General features: G+C 38.6%; 2 protein-coding genes across 3 annotated transcripts; one reads left to right on the top strand and one right to left on the bottom strand.

Moving 5' to 3' along the window:
* The first annotated feature begins 2,073 nt into the window (after positions 1–2,073).
* LOC107461707 (auxin response factor 4) lies at positions 2,074–6,642 on the top strand. Of its 2 annotated transcripts, XM_016080250.3 has the most exons (12): positions 2,078–3,013; positions 3,115–3,171; positions 3,261–3,440; positions 3,590–3,674; positions 3,774–3,864; positions 4,224–4,388; positions 4,491–4,610; positions 4,707–4,785; positions 4,870–5,032; positions 5,116–5,876; positions 5,978–6,168; positions 6,275–6,642. In XM_016080250.3, the coding sequence occupies exons 1-12, from the start codon at positions 2,672–2,674 to the stop codon at positions 6,456–6,458; spliced, it is 2,418 nt and encodes an 805-aa protein (XP_015935736.1). In that variant the 5' UTR covers positions 2,078–2,671; the 3' UTR covers positions 6,459–6,642. The 2 variants fall into 2 exon arrangements, with proteins under 2 accessions (XP_020984833.1, XP_015935736.1); XM_021129174.2 differs by having other exon boundaries at positions 2,074–3,013; positions 4,491–4,785.
* A 469-nt stretch (positions 6,643–7,111) lies between these two features.
* LOC107461706 (E3 SUMO-protein ligase SIZ1) lies at positions 7,112–15,411 on the bottom strand. Its single transcript, XM_016080247.3, has 19 exons — positions 15,291–15,411; positions 14,999–15,102; positions 14,498–14,578; positions 14,374–14,416; positions 13,784–13,856; positions 13,429–13,594; positions 13,114–13,244; positions 12,754–12,822; positions 11,104–11,191; positions 10,943–11,018; positions 10,668–10,741; positions 10,387–10,494; positions 10,026–10,187; positions 9,819–9,923; positions 9,640–9,720; positions 8,322–9,546; positions 7,736–7,830; positions 7,493–7,619; positions 7,112–7,417 (listed from the first exon to the last, which is right to left on the bottom strand). The coding sequence occupies exons 2-18, from the start codon at positions 15,020–15,022 to the stop codon at positions 7,569–7,571; spliced, it is 2,652 nt and encodes an 883-aa protein (XP_015935733.1). The 5' UTR covers positions 15,023–15,102; positions 15,291–15,411; the 3' UTR covers positions 7,112–7,417; positions 7,493–7,568.
* Between the last annotated feature and the right edge of the window lie 3,854 nt (positions 15,412–19,265).

Here is a 19,265-nt window from a genome sequence, read left to right as displayed (position 1 = left end):
CGGAAGAATGGTGGATCGGGTGAGGTGGAGGTAGGTGCAACCGGGTGAGGTGGGATGTGGACTTGAGTGTGAGCTGAGGGTGAAATGATCATTCGAATCGTCGGTGTGTCAGTAGGTCAAGCCACCTGTAAGAACATTCCAATACTAAAGTTAGTATCCGTACGAAGAGGCGGCCAATTAGGGTATAAAATGTGACGTACCTCTAGGGAGGAGTAGGTCCCTCCCTTTTTATACTCTGAACTCAGGTGGGCCCCTTGCTTGGGTCCATCTACCTGAAAGCTTCTGCTAACTGTCCAGGACTTTTCAGCGGGGCGCGAAGAGGCATGCAGGTCACCTCCGAATTTGGGTTGTGTAACCCAACGGGTCGGTAGTCCGTAGTTGGACCCGAAACCTTTGATGGACTGGACCGGAATACCAAACATATATTTTAATGGGTGCCAATTGCAGAAATATTTTAAATAAATTTAAAGATTTTAACGTATTTTTGTAAGAATTATTTATCAAAATTGTGTTGTGTGAAATTTTTTGTCCTAAGAAAAAGTTATCATTTTTGCCTCCTACGAAAAATTGTTGACGACAAAATTACTTTTCACCCCAATAAACAATTGTCATCATTCATATTTACACCTTGTGATTCACTTTTTATAAAATACCATTGAATATATATAAATAAGTTTTTAAAAATTTTTATTACATTGAGGTTACTCAATTTGATAAGAATAAAACATATAAATTCTTACGTTTGTCACACTCATTATTTTTATTTGAACAAATAAATTTTTAAAAGTGTGACAAAATGACCTATATATCTTATTTTTATAAATTTTAATATTCTCAATGTAAAAAAAAAAAATTGAAGATGAAAACATCCTATACAAAAGTTTTTAAACATCTATTTAGCATATATTTAATACCATTTTTGTATTAATTTAAAAAATGCAATTGTATAGATATTCAACTTATTTAGACACCAATTTCTGTGTATTTTTTTTTGTTTTTCTCAATATCCCTAATTCGATAAGTTAAAAATTAATCCGTCGCGCATCGGAGATTTAGTTAAAGACGCTAGCCAATGAGTTACTGCATGTACAAAGCGAAATTCAAACTCCAACGCTTACTTAAACGGACTAACAGGCTAACTACTAAACCAACCTAACTTGGTTTTAATTTCTGTGTATATTTTTGATATATATGTTAGTTCACTACTATGGCACAAAGGCATTATAATTCGAAGCAAAGTTTAACCCAGCAAGTTAGGTATATGCTCCACAAAATGAGGATGAAGGGTATATTTTTGGCAAAGAGGGAAAAGAAAAAAGGCACATACAAGAAAAAGAAAGTTGGAGGCGCGTGAGGTACACGGTGGGAGACATGATGAGTATGAAAATTTGAAAAAATTAAAAGAAAAGTTGAAGTTTGATGAGACGTGAGATATGTAAAAGAAGAGAGAGAAAGTGTGTGTTTGAACTTTGAAGTCTGAGCAAACTGATTGAGATGAAGAATCCTAACTACTAAAACAAGACGCCCACCATTGTTGCTGCCAAACAACACCCACATTTGACGTTACAGTACACGTACATGTACGTATATGTCCAGTATCAAAGTACGTAATAGTAATAATGTAAAACACTTTCATTTTTCCTTCTTCTAAATTACTCTCATACTTTTATAGTAATGCTATTACTTATCTAATAAATTTGTTTAGCTTACATGACTATATAGTATATAGACGTACACTTCAATTTCAATTTCATTCAATATTCATTATTATTATTAAATGAAAGGTTTGTACCTTGTAGGCTGTAGCTTGCAAGAAAAAAAAAGGAAAAAAGGAGGACTTTTCTTCTTTCATGGTTATGGTTGGATAATTAGTTATCAGAAGTCACAAGTCACTCATTACCTTAATATCCACGTACAATACCTAATAAATTGTGTTGTGGGTTGAGTTGTCAGATTGCATTTTTTTTTCTCTTTTGTGATTCATGAGGCAAGTTTGAAGAAATGCTAGATTTGGTTGTGTGAAATGAAATATGAAACAATAATAATAAGTGAAGGAGAAATAATGAGTGAATATGAATAAGAAAGAAAAGGAAAAAAGTGGGGGTGGGTTCTGTACTGTCTAGGGCTGTCCCCCCCACCCAACACACAGTGTTTGTTTCTCTCTCCAAAGTCCAAAAGGCACTAATACTATTACTATCTATCCATCACACATTGGCTTTTGTTGTTTGTGAGCTTCCTATGCATTTGTCCATGTCTGCTGCTCCCTCTTCTCACTACCTGCAAATGAGGGGAGGAGGGGTTAGACAATCATACTTTAAATCCCTTGTTATCATTTGAATCCTCTTCTTTTTTCTCTATCACTCTGTTTCTGTTCTGTTCTGTTGTGTTCTGTTTACAGTCCCATTCCTCTGCTCCTCCCCTGTTTTGTGGTGCCCCTCCAAAAACATGAATTCCCCCTTTTCTTTTTTCATGATTTGACCTCATTTCCCATTCCCATTTTCACTACACTTCCCTCTTTCTGGGTTTCCCCTTTTTAAAATCCACTTGATTACTTCCCTTCTTTATCTTCTTTTTTTCCTTTTTATATTCTTCTTGCTTTAGTTACATACTTACTTTCACTTTGAAGCCTCACCGAGAAAAACACCAAAAAAAAAAAAACTTTTTTGTGTTCATGGAAATTGATCTGAACCATGCAGTGACTGAGGTTGAAAAGAATGCAACTTGCAATGGTGGCTGTCACAAAGAACAAGCAACTGCTTCTTGTGTGTGCTGTGTGCCATCATCATCATCATCATCATCGTCCACTGCTGTGTCTTCTTCTTCGTATCTGGAGCTATGGCATGCTTGTGCTGGCCCTCTTACTTCTCTCCCAAAGAAGGGGAATGTGGTTGTCTACTTCCCACAAGGGCACTTAGAGCAAGCTGCATCTTTCTCTCCCTTCACACCATTGGAGATTCCAACACATGATCTTCAACCACAGATCTTCTGTAGAGTTGTCAATGTCCAACTACTTGTGAGTGCCCAATTCAATGAAAACTGCATACCCTCTTTTCTGTTCATTTGGTTTTGGACTAAATTTTCATTTTTTTTTCCTGTGTATTTCTTTATCAACAGGCCAATAAGGAGAATGATGAGGTTTACACACAGGTCACTTTGCTTCCCCAGGCTGAGGTTTGTTTGCTTTTTGAGATGTTGTTTTTGAATTTTTAAGCTTCATTCAGATTTTTTGTATGAGGCTGCAATTTGGTATGTGAATTCAGTTGGCAGGGATGGGGAAAGAGCTTCTTGAGGAATTGGGAGCTGATGAAGAAGGAAATGGAAGAACACCTACAAAAACAACACCTCACATGTTCTGCAAGACACTCACAGCCTCTGATACAAGCACTCATGGTGGTTTCTCTGTTCCTCGTAGAGCTGCTGAAGATTGTTTTCCTCCTTTGGTGTGTAATATCATGCTCTTCTTAAATATGCACTCATCTTTCTAGATTTCAGTCCGAAAAAAATTGGTATCGGTATATGAACTCGGGTTTGATAAGCTATTAAAATTAGTATTAAGTTTTAAATTTATGGTGTTTTCTTTTGATTACAGGATTATAAGCAGCAGAGACCCTCTCAAGAGCTTATTGCAAAAGACCTGCATGGTGTGGAGTGGAAATTTCGCCATATTTACAGAGGTATTCTCAAAAAATAGAAAGAAATAAAGAAGTGTGTGTGGCTGGCTTCATATGTTGGGGATAAATTATACAGAAAGTGGATGTGGTGGTTTTTGTCAGGTCAGCCGAGGCGGCATCTACTCACTACCGGATGGAGTATTTTCGTTAGCCAAAAGAATCTTGTGTCCGGTGATGCTGTGCTTTTCCTAAGGTATGTATATGTTGATCTTGGACTTCTTAATTGGCACAAATCTGCATTGGAAACACAGCAAATTTTCTTGAAATTCTTAATGTCATGTTGCCATATTTAGCAGAAAGTAATTATCAACTGCCAAAATAAAAATATTTGGATGTAGGTAGTATTGTCCTATTTATTGGATTGGTCAAAATATGTTCTTGTCATAGTGGCTCTAAAGTACCAAACTAGCAAAATGAAATCAAAATTTACTATGTAGAACATACTTCGTGTGCAGTAGAATCTTGAAGTTATTATGAGTCAGTAAACTTTAAAAGCATGAAAAATGAAGGATAATAATGTACAAATGCCTGTTAATTATATATATTTTGTAGGGGTGAAAATGGAGAATTGAGATTGGGAATCAGAAGAGCTGTTCGACCAAGAAATGGTCTTCCTGAGTCTATTGTTGGTAACCAGAGTTGTTATCCCAATTTCCTTTCTTCTGTGGCTAATGCTATATCAGCAAAAAGCATGTTTCATGTTTTCTACAGTCCAAGGTAATAGATCAGAAAGATGTTTTCTTCTGTTCTTAGTTCTTATCAATATGCAAATCCGGTCTAGGGATTAAATGTTCAGCCATTTAACATGCTATATTGCAGGGCAAGTCATGCAGATTTTGTTGTATCCTATCAAAAGTACGCCAAAAGCATCAAGAATCCGGTGACCATTGGCACAAGATTCAAAATGAAATTTGAGATGGATGAATCACCTGAAAGAAGGTCAACAGTGGCAATAGCTATGAATATTTTAGATGCATATCTCTCACGAAAATTTATATCCTGTGAGGAACATGAATCAATCTTCTTACCTTGCAGGTGTACTAGTGGGATAGTGACTGGAATGAGTGATTTGGATCCATACAGATGGCCTAAATCAAAATGGAGGTGCTTAATGGTACATTTTCAGTTTTGCTTGAACTATGCACCATGTTTTCCCCCGAAACATTTTCTCTAAGTTTACTGCTTTGATATCCAACAGGTCAGATGGGATGAGGATATGGAGACTAATCATCAGGATCGAGTATCTCCATGGGAGATCGATCCTTCGGCTTCTCTCCCTCCATTGAGCATGCAGTGTTCCCCAAGGCTGAAGAAACTGCGGACAGGTCTGCAGGCTGCATCATCCAGTCACCTCATCACTGGTATGACTGTTAATCAAACAAATGATGATATTATATATATGGCCAAGTAGTAATCACCCCCCTAATTTTCGTGATGGCGGCAGGAGGCACTGGGTTTATGGACTTGGAGGAGTCTGTAAGATCGCCCAAGGTCTTGCAAGGTCAAGAAAATACAGGTTTTATGTCCCTATATTTTGGACGTGACACAGTAACTAAGCAGCCAGGTTTTGAGATCAGTTCTCCCAATCATCCGAATCTTGCATCGGCCGGAGCAAGAAAGATGACTGCTGCTGAGCTTATGAGGGTTCACCCTCCTACTTATGCAGGCTTTGTGGAACCTAATAATAGGTTTCCGAGGGTCTTGCAAGGTCAAGAAATATGTCCACTAAGGTCCCTGACAGGGAAGGTTGATATGAATCTCGGTGCTTGGGGTAATAAACCAAGTAGTGCAAGTTGCACAACTTTCAACCTGCATCAAGCTACCAGACCAAAATTTGATTCTTTAGGATCAGAAGTCCTTCAAACTGCATATTTTCCTTATGGTGATATTCACAAAGCTGGTCATGGTAGCAGCATGTTGTGCTCTAAACCGTCGAGTTTCCAAAGAGATATTGCGCCGTTTAACACTCCTCTGACTCAGGCAGGGATAATTAGAAATGAAATTGGAAGGTCTGGCCCTTCAATCATGCATGAGCAGAAGCTGCCGGAGAATGTTTCCGCGGTTTCTTCTTTAGGGGGAAACAGCATGAGGATGCCAGTTCCGGATGAAGAGAATCTCAAGGGGAAGATAAATGGATGTAAACTATTTGGAGTTGCCTTGTCTGGAGAAACTACCACCCAAAATGCTAAAAGGAGCTGCACAAAGGTGAGCGATGATAGGTAGCAACAGAGTTATATTATGATATGCCAACTTTTTCTCTTACTTTGACAAATTTGGCCAACCAATATAACATACACTGAATGAAGGTTCACAAGCAAGGCAGCTTAGTTGGAAGAGCAATCGATCTCTCAAGATTGAGCAGCTACACTGATCTCTTCACTGAACTTGAGAGACTCTTTGGCATGGAAGGCCTACTAAGAGATCCTGATAAGGGATGGAGGATCCTGTACACCGACAACGAAAACGACATCATGGTTGTCGGGGATGACCCGTGGCAGTAAGTACTCCCCTTCCTTAACTAAACATCTGTATATAAAGGAAAATGCTGTTTATGCCACCTTACTCAACTTAACGTGTGTTCCATTTACAACTTTCTTGTGCAGTGAGTTCTGCAATGTGGTATCAAAGATTCATATATATACGCAAGAGGAAGTGGAGAAGATGACAATTGGGATTATCAGTGATGATACACAGAGCTGTTTGGAACAGGCACCAGTCAATATGGAGGCTTCTAAGTCTTCCTCGGTGGGTCAGCCAGATTCTTCCCCAACAGTAGTTAGAGTCTAGTGTCGGGTTGCCTTTTTGTGTTTGCCCTCTTCTTTTCCTTTATTTGCAATATAATTGAATGCAATTTTCATCTGTTGATGCAAAGATTGATTACTACAAGATGCGTTAGAGAACTGAATTATGTAATAAGGCCGTTATTTACCGCTGAGGCGTTAACTAAGCTTGACATACTGTGGAATAATAATCTTAGGCTCCGAGTCCAATATAACAACGCAATATGGAGAACAATCTAGGACCTGACCAAGTGCGAACGTAATACCAACATTCTAGGACCTGACCAAGCGAGAACCTAGTACCATTAACCACTGTCCGTGATCCCGGTGATTTAGGATATATTCATTTTTCACAAAACTATTTTACTTTTCCTGGTTTCGTTTCTTATTTCTGGCCTTCAGGCTAAAAGCCATCCAATGAGTACGAAAGAACCTTTTTTTAGTTAGGCCCAAGAATCAAGATGGAGGCATTGCTTCGTTCATTTTCTTCGGAGAGGAGGCAACAGAATAGCAGTAACTAGTAAGCCAGATTGGTGAGTGAACTTTTGGACTTCAATGCTTGCCTCCCCTGCTCTGGTTCCATGCCACTTTAACTTGCACACTGTTCGACGGCCAAACAATTCAACTCAAGAAATATGTTCTTCAAACAGAGACCATCAATTTCAAGGAGGAGAGAGTACCACTTAATCACTTATCTACCAGTTTCCTTTACAAACGGGTAAATCATATATTACAAAATTGGGCATATAGCTGGGGGTGATTGAGATAAACCTACTTCTGAATTCTGATATTTTACTAGAGAATCCGATGGCTATATATTTACAGGTAATTTGCTCTCAGCAGAGCCAAAATTGAAGATAAAATATTCTCAATGCAGAACTCCCCACCATATCAAAATGAACTACGTCCATCCAGACAATGTAGCATGCCTAGCTGATAACACGAATTATATAGCCTGCGACGGACCTGTCATCATGTGTTGTAAGGACAATTTGAATATCAAATGTCAAGAATTGAGAATCTTTATAGCAACATCTTTACCAAAAATACACCCGGAAGGCAAAACATTGGATGGGCAAATTTGTAGCTAGTAAGTAGATTCCTTCACATTCCCTCATCAACTTCCATTTCCTGAGCACCAATATCGCTGCTCAGCTTTCTTCAGTTTCTAAATGCAAAATATGGTGTTTAGAAGGGCCTCATCTTAATTTATTATTAGATACACAATGTCTAGTGTCTCTACTCAGAATCTGAATCAATAGAAAGATACAAGTGGGGCCTTACTGAACGTTTTTGGCGGGGAAATGAGAATGGGCTGTCAGATCTTGGCCTACTTGCTTTGTCAGATCTAGCATCATTCATACCAAGCAGCAAAGAACCTGGCATGAGAAGGAACAATGAGTCAAGGAGAACGGGCCAAAACATAAATCTATACTGCATTCAAAATGACCAACTTAGAACAGGCACACAATCCCGATAATGTAGTGTTGAAAAACAATTGTGCATGTAATTTTTCATTGATTTGGAGCAAAATAACGGAACATAGCAGGAGACAGGAACTAGGGCAGGACACATAGTTACATCTATGAAAAAAGCAGAGGAACAAAGTGATGAGGCAAAAGAACCGTCTTATGAAAGAGAATTCCTAGGAATTTCTCTTTTTACTAATAATATATATATTTTTACACTGCATACTTGAAAATGGGCAGGATACTAACCACCACAGGGTGTGTATCTATACTTCCTGATCCAGAGGGCAAGTTGAACAAAATGCCTTCCTCAGCTAATGACATAGTGCTATATAATGAAAGAGTTTGCAAGAGAAACCGTGACAAAAAAAAATATACAAGATTTAACAAAAGCAACAAACCAGTATCTGTCAATGTGTCTGTTGCACCTCCTCTGGATGTCGCCTGCGATCTGGAATTCAACCCACTGGGGACAGAACCATTACCATTACTTCCACCAGCACCACCTCCAAGCCTAAGAGAGATCCAATCATCAGTGCAGACACCATTTGACACATCTGCCTGTTCTCTTGATTCATGCTGCACAGATGATTCCAGTGGTGTTGTTGGAAGAAAAATCTTAAGTGAGGGATCTTCTCCAGCAAATGCCAGAGGATTGTCTACCAAACCACCAACCAAACCACCATTTAAATCAGCATCAGATCGACCTGCAGAGGAATCCTGTATCAAAGAATTGGATTCCAAAGCAGAAGTATCTGAAGCTAACGTATAACCATTTAAATCACCATTTTGCAAGTGGACCAATGCATCCGAGACATCTGCATCTGAACTAAATAACTGGAATCCTGAGCCAGCCTGAGTTCCTGAAGGCAATGACCAGATGGAAGAAGGCATCCCAAAATCATCTTCATTGGGGTTACTGAAGAGCCCTAAGCATGGATTTCCACCAAGATTGTGATCTGTATATGAATCAATAATTCCAGGCTGTGGCATTGAGTAAATATCAGTATCAGCGGCACCAGTTTCATTATTTTTATACTCAATTGTAGAAGATACCAATATATCATTGTCGTCTTCTGAATCAGAGAGAACAATAACTTCTGCATCAGCTGCCAGAGCAGAAGGGTTAGGTACAGTATATCCATAAGCTGAATCAACATTATTGTGAGGCACTGAATCCATCTCAATCCCATTGGTAGGAGAATAATCAATATGCCCACCGACACCCTGATTTACACTAGGATCATCACCTTCCCGACCACTTACAGTGTCACTGCTGCTCATTGGTATAACCACATGATCATGATTTCCAAAATCTTTGTTCAATCCATTGCCAGATGAGGTATTTGTGTCCTCAGGTTTGCTGAATACCCAAACTCCATCATGATTCTTCTTCATGCCAATTCTTAGACCAGTTGGAGTGTCCGAAACATCTTCCTGTTTGAGCTTTAAAGCCTCCATTCCATTGACTTCTCCATTGGTAGAAAGAGCCAGGGATCCATCAGGACAGTGCCATTGAACAAGATTCCCTAACTCCCGGTGTTCACTTTCACTCTTAGCCTTGGCACGCCAATAACCATCAGGCTTCACCTCAATTTCAGTAACATCTTCCCCACAATTTCTCATCTGTACCAGCAAATCAATGTAAATAATTACAAGTTCATCTCATATAAACTTCAGGAAGAGAGAAATAAAGATTAAGGGGGGTAAAAGACCTACCATAGAAGTTATCCGATTAAAATAAGGGTCAATAATGATATCCTCCAATGCATAGTTTTTAAGACATATGGGACATTGCCACTGCAGAAACAATTAATGCTTCATCATAGATACTATAAAATAATATACTTCTATGTGGAGGCTGTCATACAAATCATGGGCCAATTTGAGGATCTTACCTTCCTTGAGCGTTGATTCATTTCCACAAAAATTTCAAGATCAAAGCAACCCATGTGAGCACAAGGTTTGAATCTTCCTGCAACCCTCATTCTTGAACCACTCATCTATAAAGTTCACATGCATAAAAAAAAATGTCAAGATTTGTGAAAATGACTAGCAAAACTTCAAGGATTAATAAAAAACTATCCAATACTTGAAAGCCTTACTGGACAACGAAGGTTGATGGTAAAAGTATCTGAGACCACTTCCAAATCACTGTCACTGTCAGCATTATCATCTGCATTTCCACCCCCAACACGAGAACATACACGTGCAAGAGCATCTTCAAAACGCTCCCCATCAGACTCCTTGGGAATTGTGTTTAGGATCTAGAAAACGGAGACTCAAATCCTTTAATTTAAAGGCACATACAGATAACATTTGGAGAAAGGATATAATTGATCAGAAAGCTAAGACTACGTAAGAAATGTTCTATCAACTATCAGTCCATCTCAATTCCAGTAAGGAATCATACCATTATATGGTAATAGGAAATAGGAAAATAAGCAACCATATAATGCAATCTACCTGTTGCAAGCTACGCCTTTTAACAATACGGACCCCTAAACAGAAAATGCGAGCATCACACCCTGTTAAGGAAATCTTATTAATTCCGTCTTTTGTATATGGCGTGATCTGACAAAGAAGAAATAAGGAAATTCAATGAAACTTGTAAAATTAACACTTCAGAAAACCTTGGACTAAACCTAGCACCCAGGGGGAAAATATCTCCATGTAAAATACAAGACAGAGATTAAATGACTGCAGGAAATTCTGAGAAGTTACAACCATACTGACAATAAACTTACAATTGGGCCATCGTCACGGCCGTTAGCCCCGAGCAGTTGTGAACCAGGTCGGTTAATCACACGAACAGGAACACCTACATGTACCATACTCAAATCAATAAAAACAAAACACAAATGCAATCAAATTCACCAATTCTGCAAACAATGTTTCTGTTGCACTAAGTAATTATGTACCTCTGATCACACGAGTAGCATGAAAGCTAAAACAAAATCAACTTTCTGAACCAATTCAAAAAAACAGACGACAGAGAGAAGATTGTGACTAGAAATCATACCATTGACCTGCAGGTCTGTATATTGTGGCCATTGCATCCTATATGAAACTTTGTCGTTCAGCAGCATGCACCAGGCCTACAAATGACACTTGGCTTATATCAACAAACTAACTTAGGTAAAAGGTTGCCCATTAACTTACTATAACTAAAAAATAACCAACCTGAACATCAAATTCTGGTCTTGATACCAAGTCCTTGTCTGCCCTTGTAAGTTGAAATGTTCTATCCACACTCTGCACTGGGTTGGCTCTGAATAATTCAAAGGGAAATATGGTCAAATCATTCAAGCAACACCAACAATAACCGAGTTTTGTCCCACGAAGTGGGGTCAAGCACTTCAAGCAGAAATTTTTCAAAGGGTATATTTTCATCTCAGACAAACAAATTCAATGCTCAAACAGTCTTATCCATTGCACACAACATAAAAAGGAAACAGCAGTAATATTATGATCATTTATAATAGCCAAGGTTGTCAAACTCGCAAGTCTAAGTAAACTCGTGATATATATATATATACTCAATTCTAACCTTTCAAAATTAATAATATCAATCTTAAAGCACATAATAAATTAAAATAATAGCATACATTACAACAAATACTTTAAAATACACATTCAAATCCTCTATAATTATTCTTATACAAATACAACATAGAAACACACAAACTTAAAAATTCTAAATCTGTAATACTAAATCTTTAATTGAACATTGAACAATATCAAATAATCAAATTAACTCTAATCAAAATAATTAATTACTAATTAGCCATGAATGGATGAACCATCTGGCCATCTAACATAAACGATAAGCAATAGGCTAAAATTAGAAGCAATAAAATTTAAAAAGCAAAAAAAAAAAACTAAATCAAGAAGCAAAGGCTCAAATAAAGGGCAAAAGGCATACAAAAAATGGAGGATACAGAAGAAAAGAAGGGACAAAGTCCCAGCAACAGCAGATCGAAGACAAGGGTGCAGCAGGCAGCGGTGGTGAGGGTGCAGCGGCAGCACGAAACGACGGCGACAAATAGTCATGGATTTCACGACGGTGCAAACCAGAGCAGAGATAGGACTGTAGTGAACGGTGATAGCACGATGGAGTTGCGGATAGTGGAGATGTGAAGAAATACAAAGCAGAGGGCAACATAGATAAAATTCACAAAGACAATGGCGCAAATCAGAGCAGAGGTAGTAGACGCAGTCGAACAACGGCAGCTCGACGAGGAACGGCAACTACGGCAGAACATGGAGAAAGTGAGACTTGAGAGAAACGACGCAGATGAGTGAGTTGTGAGTGAGTTTTCTTTCATTCTTTGGGAGTGTTATCGTAACCCTAATGAAAAAAAGTGTTTTTTTGGTTTCAAAATGACGCTTTTTTGGAGCAAAAATGAAGAAAAACACAAACTCGCTAACTCAGTCCTAGACTCACTAGTTTGTCCGAGTTTGACCCAGTCTAGCCGAGTTTACTCAGGATAGAGTCTATGCCCGAGTCAACTTGATTCCATATCTAAACTCTCGTACGAGTTTACGAGTTAACTCGAGAGTTAGACAACAATGATAATAGCACATAAGATAAATGTTAGTTGTTACAATCCCTTCAAACAGAACAATATCTTAAATATAAAATATCAATAGAAAGCAACTAAAACTGGAAAGAAAAAATATATGCATGAACTTGTGTTCAAGATCGAAACAGATAATATTTCCCAATCTCTAGGCGGCATAAAGCAATAAGAAATTTATTTCTGTTCAATAGAAACTTGAACAATCAGACAAATTATGTCTATCTTCAGCACATCCACACAAGGCACTCACCCATCAGTTGGAATATGGGTTGTAGTCAACTTCACAGGAAACATAGGGGTGGCCACTGAAACCCAAAACCTGCAATGGAGAAAAGAGCAGAAAACAGATATTTGAGTGGCTCAGTGCATTTGGAGAAATGGAGTTTATCATTTATTTTCTACATTTTTCTATTCTAGTGAGGGGGTAATCTCCATTGTTATTATCAGTTAAATTGATTCCTATTGTAAACCAACACATGCACTAGAAAATACTAACACAATTGCTCTTAAAGTAAAAATGTATACGCAGAACTAAATTACGAAGAAAAATACTTTCAAACAACAAATTCAGATCCCAAATAAGCTAAAATATCAAGGAAACAAATCTTACGGATCTGCACGAGTGAGTCGACAGAGTTCACAGTAAAATTTTTGAGGAAGGGGTGGAATTGGTTCCATAGGTTTCTCTGGAATAATAACACAGTTAATGTGCTGCCACACATGGCATCTTGTATCCTCACACTGCAATAAAATAAGAGAAAAGACCATATATATCTAAGTTGTAATTGCAGAGTTGTGAAAAGTACATTCTATTGACGAAATAATGTGGCTGAGCGTCAATGAAATTGTATGCCATTGCAAGTAAAAGTGGATAAAGTTTACACATTAGGAGGAACAAAGAAACATCTTGAACATTACATTACACCTTTATCAGTGGATCAGTTTCCAACGAACTACCACAAAGACACCGAATCTTTGTGTCTTCCTGAAAGACCTCATCAACTTCACCTTTAATTTTAACATTACTGACATCTGGGGAGGAACCCTGTCCCTTTGATGCTAAATCAATGGCCCCAGATACCTGCAATTTTCTGTTCAAAAAGGAAATACAAAACATCAAGAAAGAAAAATAATAAAGCTGGGAACATGAACAGCAGTCGACTTATCCAAAATCAGACCTAAAAATCAAATCACCAAATCATGTCAGAACTGTGATCTACAACTTTTGCTACACTACATTTATCTGAAGCATATGAAAAGGCATCTATATGAACACTTACCTAAAGGTATCATCCACTAATTTTGCCACCTGTTCTTTCCCAATAACATTCTTCTTAGCCCACATTTTGGAAGCTGGAAGGGAACAAAAATCTCAGTTAACAGGAAAATGAATGATTATTTTTATAAAAAAAGAGAATATCATTACGACAGAGAGAAATATCGTTAGAACAAGGCTGGGTGACAAGAAATTAAGAAAAAGCTCAATTTCATAAAAGTAAGAAGGAATATTTTTTGAGCAAAAGAGAAAATTCACGGCGGTTTAGCAGGATACCCTGTAACTTTAACCGAAGAAAAAAAAGGGAAAAAGAAGAGGACAAAGAAGAAGCTACAACTGACCATCAGAAAGAAGGTATCATTAGACAAATAAAACACGAAATCTCCGCAACACATCTACACTCGAGAATTTAGCTATTTACTATATTATGCAGATATAGTCTAAAACTTCCAGCATATAAGCTTCTCACCAGCCAAACAGGGACATCATGAAAATTTAAAAATTAAAGACTTCAAGGTAGAATTAGAAACAAAGGTTGAGACATATGTGGTCGTGTGTGCGAGTGTGCATCATAAAGATAGAGTAGGGTCTTACCCTGTTCATCTGAGAGAATAGACAATATCCTATCAACGAGATCCTGCAGAAAATAAAACATTTAAATAATTATATTTTTTATAATTGCCAATGCCAGAATCAGTAATATTTTTTCTTATCTGACCTGCTTCTTTCCCTGCTTTGAAAGTCCCAATTGAGTGAGCACATCTTTGAGCTCTTTTATGCGAAAAGAATTCAATTTTTCCTACAAGAGATGTCACTCAATCATAAAAGTAGAACAGCATTTCAATTTATAATGTGCAGGTTCACAACAATTGCAATGAAGAATAATTATAACCTATACCAGACATCCCTTTTCTTTCGTCAGAAGTAAGCCAAGTAACCAAAAGACCGAAAAAATCCAATCAATGAAAACAAGCCACACACTAAACTTGGCAGAGGGGCCAAATAAAACAAATTCACCATCCATGCAAATCAGTTCTTTAATAAAACGAAGTTTGCTCCATCTGCATTAAAAACATTTTTTACCACTACAAATTTCAATTCCACAATAACACTACGCAAAAGCAAACTACCACAGTACAATGCTACACTAAAAGAGACTTCAACAAGAAGTATCGTCGAAAAACAACAATGAACACGTAAAATCGTTATCCTAATATACCTTACAACTAGATACCAAGTCCATTTGTTCACGGAATCTTCAGCAACAGTCGGCAAGCAAAAGCCACGTAAGTTAAGCCATACTGGCAGCAGCAGCAACCGATCCTACACAAAATCAAATAAACGAAGCAAAAACAAAGATGAAAGGAGTTCAATTAAGCATGTCAACGTTGAATTACAGGTGAAAATCGGGTAAAATTGAGCTGAAACGAGGGAATGGAAGCAGAGAGAAGTGATCGCGAAATAGAGAAAAAGGGGAGAATGGAATGACGGTTAGGGTTTTGAGAGCTCACGAAGACTGAGTGCACGTCTCTGTGTAGTGGCGGTACTGTGTCCGTGTCTGTGCTGCTATCGTTTTTTGTGTTTTGGTTTGTATCGTTTTTTGACCCACAGCTCAGTCTTAGTCTCTTTACTATACTCGCAAAATGTGGACCTAATGGCTCATCATCCAATCCACTTTATTTTACGAGAACATGTCCGGGTTATGTTTGAATACGCTCGCGTCTACCATGGACCTAATCTTCATTTAGAATAAATTATTTTTTTTCCTAAAATTTGTCAAAATTTTAAAAATGTTCATAAATTTTATTTAATTTTAATTATATTCTAAAATTTTTATTTGTATCAAATATATTTTTTTGACTTTCTAAAAAATTTAGGACCAAGTCAATAATAACTAAATTTTAGGATAAATTACTTTAATAAACAAGTCTGTTTGAAAATTACTCAAATCCCCCAAAACGAAAAAGCTACCTGAATGTTCCAAGTTACATTTTTATATAAATCGAATCTATGCAAGCTGGTACTAAATCGAATCTATTAGATTCGAATTGCATGCAAATGGACATCGACTATAAATTGAAACTAATAGCTTCAAATTAAATACACACTAAATCGAAATATATGAGATTTGATTTGTATATGCATGTAAATCAAATCATTTGAGTTCGATTTATAATGAAACGTGGCCAATTTTAGTATTTATTACACTAAGGGAGTAAATCGAATGCACTTAATTCGATTTATACAATAGTGACGTCTATAAATATGAGCTCAACGTGAAGTTTTCACCATAGTGAGATTCACAATGGTTAGTGATGAGAGTTTTGTAACTCTTGTCCACTATAGAGGGCTCATTAAGAAAAAAATGCGACCAGGTATTAAGTTTACTGATAAGGACCCGCTGAGTGTGTTTTCTCAAACCTTCAATGAGTTTTGTTGAGTTTAAGGATACTATACTCCAAAAATTAGATCTGCTTGGCATCAAACGAGTGGAGAATTTATTCTATAGAATCCCCATATCCATGTTACGCGATGATGTGAAGTATGATTTATTTGTTATTGGCAGTGAGAAAGACTTGCAAGTTATGTACCATTGTCGCCGTTAGTTTCCTGAGGTGAGGACTCCGGAATTGTCGGCTGAGCTTGTAGATGTGATATCTAGTTCTGGAGGTTCGAATCAGAATCCTCAATCCTCAGGACATCCAGCCTGCTCTAGTGTCATGCCTGTTGGTGCCTCGTCGGTTGCACCGGTCATTGCACTTAAGGCAGGTTTAGTAGCTTCTCCTTCCTTTACATTCAATCTAAACCACAGTGACTTGATGTCGAAATTGGTGAGACTGGACAGTTGGGAGAGGTAGCATTTGCGACACTCAGTTCTCCTACAACGGTCCTGGTCTTTGGAGAGGTTGGAGTACCCGATGGGGTTGAGGATGCATTGCATGATGATGATGATGTGGAGCTCGCCACAATAGCGGATGATAGTGACAATGACACACCACGGCCGACTCCAGCTGTGGGTGGGGGAGCATCTAGTTTGGGTACTAATCATTTCCCCCCACGCTTCTCAACTTTGGACTTGGATGCCATGGCACCTCAAGGGGATCCGCGAGTACCTGTTGGGTTCGGTGCTAGAGAGATACAGAATATAGGAGTTATATCTGAATTTCAAGTTAGTCAGCAGTTTCAGGATAAAAAAGAAGTCGTGTTAAGCGTGAAGACTTATAGCATTCGCCGTGGGGTTGAGTACAAGGTATTGGAATCTGATAATCGCAAGTACTATGACAAGTGCAAGGAGTTTGGCAGCGGGTGCGCATGCTCATTCGGGTTAGCCTCCGCCAGCGCAGTGGTATTTGGGAGGTAAAATGATACAATGGTCCTCACACTTTTTTAGCCACATTGATATCTAGTTATCACAGGAAGCTTGATTATCAAGTCATATCGGCATTCATATTGTCCATAATTAGAGCTGATGCTGCCGTCTCGATCAAGGTACTGCAGAATGCCACAGAGGCACACTTCGAGTTCAGACCGACTTTCAAGAGGGTTTGGATGGCTAAAAAGAAAGTTGTGGCCCAGATTTACGGAGATTGGGAGGAGTCATACAATGACTTATCATGATGGGTATTGGGTGTTCAAATCACGATGCAAGGTAGTGTTGCGGTGTTAAAGACGAGTCCTGTGCGGGTTAGTGGGCAGGTAGATGACTCTGCAGCTTATTTCCATAGGCTTTTCTGGACTTTTTACCGTGTATTGAGGCATTTTGACATTGCAAGCCATTGGTCAGTGTGGACGGTACCTACCTATATGGGAAACACGGCGGTACACTGTTGGTTGTGATTGCACAGGACGGCAACTCGAACATTATTCCTATTATATTTGCACTTGTGGAGTGGGAGAATGCAGAGTCGTGGTCATTCTTTCTATCTCACCTATGATAGCATGTGACCCCTCAGCCGCGAATACTTGTCATATCGGATAGGTACAATGGGATAAAGCCTGCGTTGGAAGCTTCTGACGATGGCTGGCTTCTGCTTACTGCATATATGGCTTTTTATATCTGACATGTGGCTACAAATTTTGCGGTGAGTTTCAAGGAAAAAGATGCACGGAGGTGGTTAGTGAATGCTGCTTATGCCAAGACCAAGGACGAGTTTCACTATTGACTTGACATTCTTCATGCCGAAGATCCTGCTATGTGCGACTGGGCTAATCGGATTGACTATGCACATTGGACTCAGCATCGGGACGAAGGTCGAATATTTGGGCACATGACTACAAATATATCTAAGTGTGTGAAATCGATACTAAAGGGTGTGAGGAACCTTCCAGTCCGTGCGTTGGTGAAGGCCACTTACGAGAGATTGGCCGAGCTATCCGTCTAGAAAGTCAGAAAGGCCGAGGCATAGTTAGGAATCGGACAGCAGTTTAGTCAGTGTCTGATTAAGGCAATCAAAGCAAATCTGAAGGCCTCAAGGTGTTTCACAGTGACTTTGTATACAACTCAGAGTTTACTATGACAGAAATCACTCCGACAGAGAATTTTTCACTGGGCATATACAGAGTATCCCTCACCGACCAGACATGTGATTGCGACTATTTTCAGGCACTTTACTATCCATGTCATCATGCCTTGGCTTGCTGTGCATATGCACGCCTGACTTGGTCCACCTACGTACACGAGGTGTATCGCCTTAGCTCCGTGTTTGATGTTTATCATCTGGGGTTCACACCTCCAATTCCGGAGGGGTTTTGGCCACCATATGATGATCCGACCATCATACCTGACTGACAAACCCCAATTTGACGGTTTATCTTGTATTAATTTTAGGGGACTTTACAACCTTTTACACACATTTATTCAATGAAATAGCATGGTTTTGTATATTCTCCTTTAATTGTGCTTAAGAGTGAAAACATGCTTTTTAGGACTTAAAATAGCTAAATCTAATTCTCCTTGATTCCATTAGATGCCTTGATATGTTTGTTAAGTGATTTAAGGTTTAGGAGGCAAAGATTGGATCAAGGGAATGAAGAAAGAAGCATGAAAAGTTGGAGAACTCATGAAGAAATGAAAGAACCGGAAAGCTGTCAAGCCGACCTCTTCGCACTTAAACGACCATAACTTGAGCTACAGAGGTCCAAATGATGAGGTTCCAGTTGGGTTAGAAAGCTAACATCCGGGGCTTCGAAACGATATAAGATTTGCCATAGTTGCTACAAGTATGGTGGCGCGCACGCGCATAGTACGCGCACGCGCCGTTGCTGCCATCTGGTTCACTTAATGCAACATGTGGCCAGCGATTTTAGAAGCCTTGTGGCCCAATCTAACACATTTCTGATGCTATTTAAGCCAAGGATTGAAGGGGGAATGAACATACTTCACACACTTTACCATATCTAGTTACCATTAGCATAGTTTAGTAGTTAGAAGTAGTTTCTAGAGAGAGAAGCTCTCACTTCTCTCTAGAATTAGGATTAGGATTAGG

Source organism: Arachis duranensis, chromosome 8 (assembly GCF_000817695.3).
Source record: "Arachis duranensis cultivar V14167 chromosome 8, aradu.V14167.gnm2.J7QH, whole genome shotgun sequence".
NCBI classification, from domain to species: Eukaryota; Viridiplantae; Streptophyta; class Magnoliopsida; order Fabales; family Fabaceae; genus Arachis; species Arachis duranensis.
Note: the sequence above shows the minus strand (reverse complement) of the source record. Positions and strands in the feature narration are given on the sequence as shown.

What these genes read in the sequence shown, in the direction of transcription:
- LOC107461706 (XM_016080247.3), bottom strand. Translation starts at nt 15,022, where the DNA reads ATGGACTTGGTATCTAGTTGTAAG. An exon ending in TATTCTCTCAGATGAACAGG is followed by an intron (nt 13,857 to 14,373) that starts GTAAGACCCTAC and finishes GTTCCCTTCCAG; the next exon opens with CTTCCAAAATGTGGGCTAAG. An exon ending in TACAGACCTGCAGGTCAATG is followed by an intron (nt 10,742 to 10,942) that starts GTATGATTTCTA and finishes TGGTACATGTAG; the next exon opens with GTGTTCCTGTTCGTGTGATT.
- LOC107461707 (XM_021129174.2), top strand. Translation starts at nt 2,672, where the DNA reads ATGGAAATTGATCTGAACCATGCAGTGACTGAGGTTGAAAAGAATGCA. An exon ending in ATTTCGCCATATTTACAGAG is followed by an intron (nt 3,675 to 3,773) that starts GTATTCTCAAAA and finishes GGTTTTTGTCAG; the next exon opens with GTCAGCCGAGGCGGCATCTA. An exon ending in CAAAATGGAGGTGCTTAATG is followed by an intron (nt 4,786 to 4,869) that starts GTACATTTTCAG and finishes GATATCCAACAG; the next exon opens with GTCAGATGGGATGAGGATAT.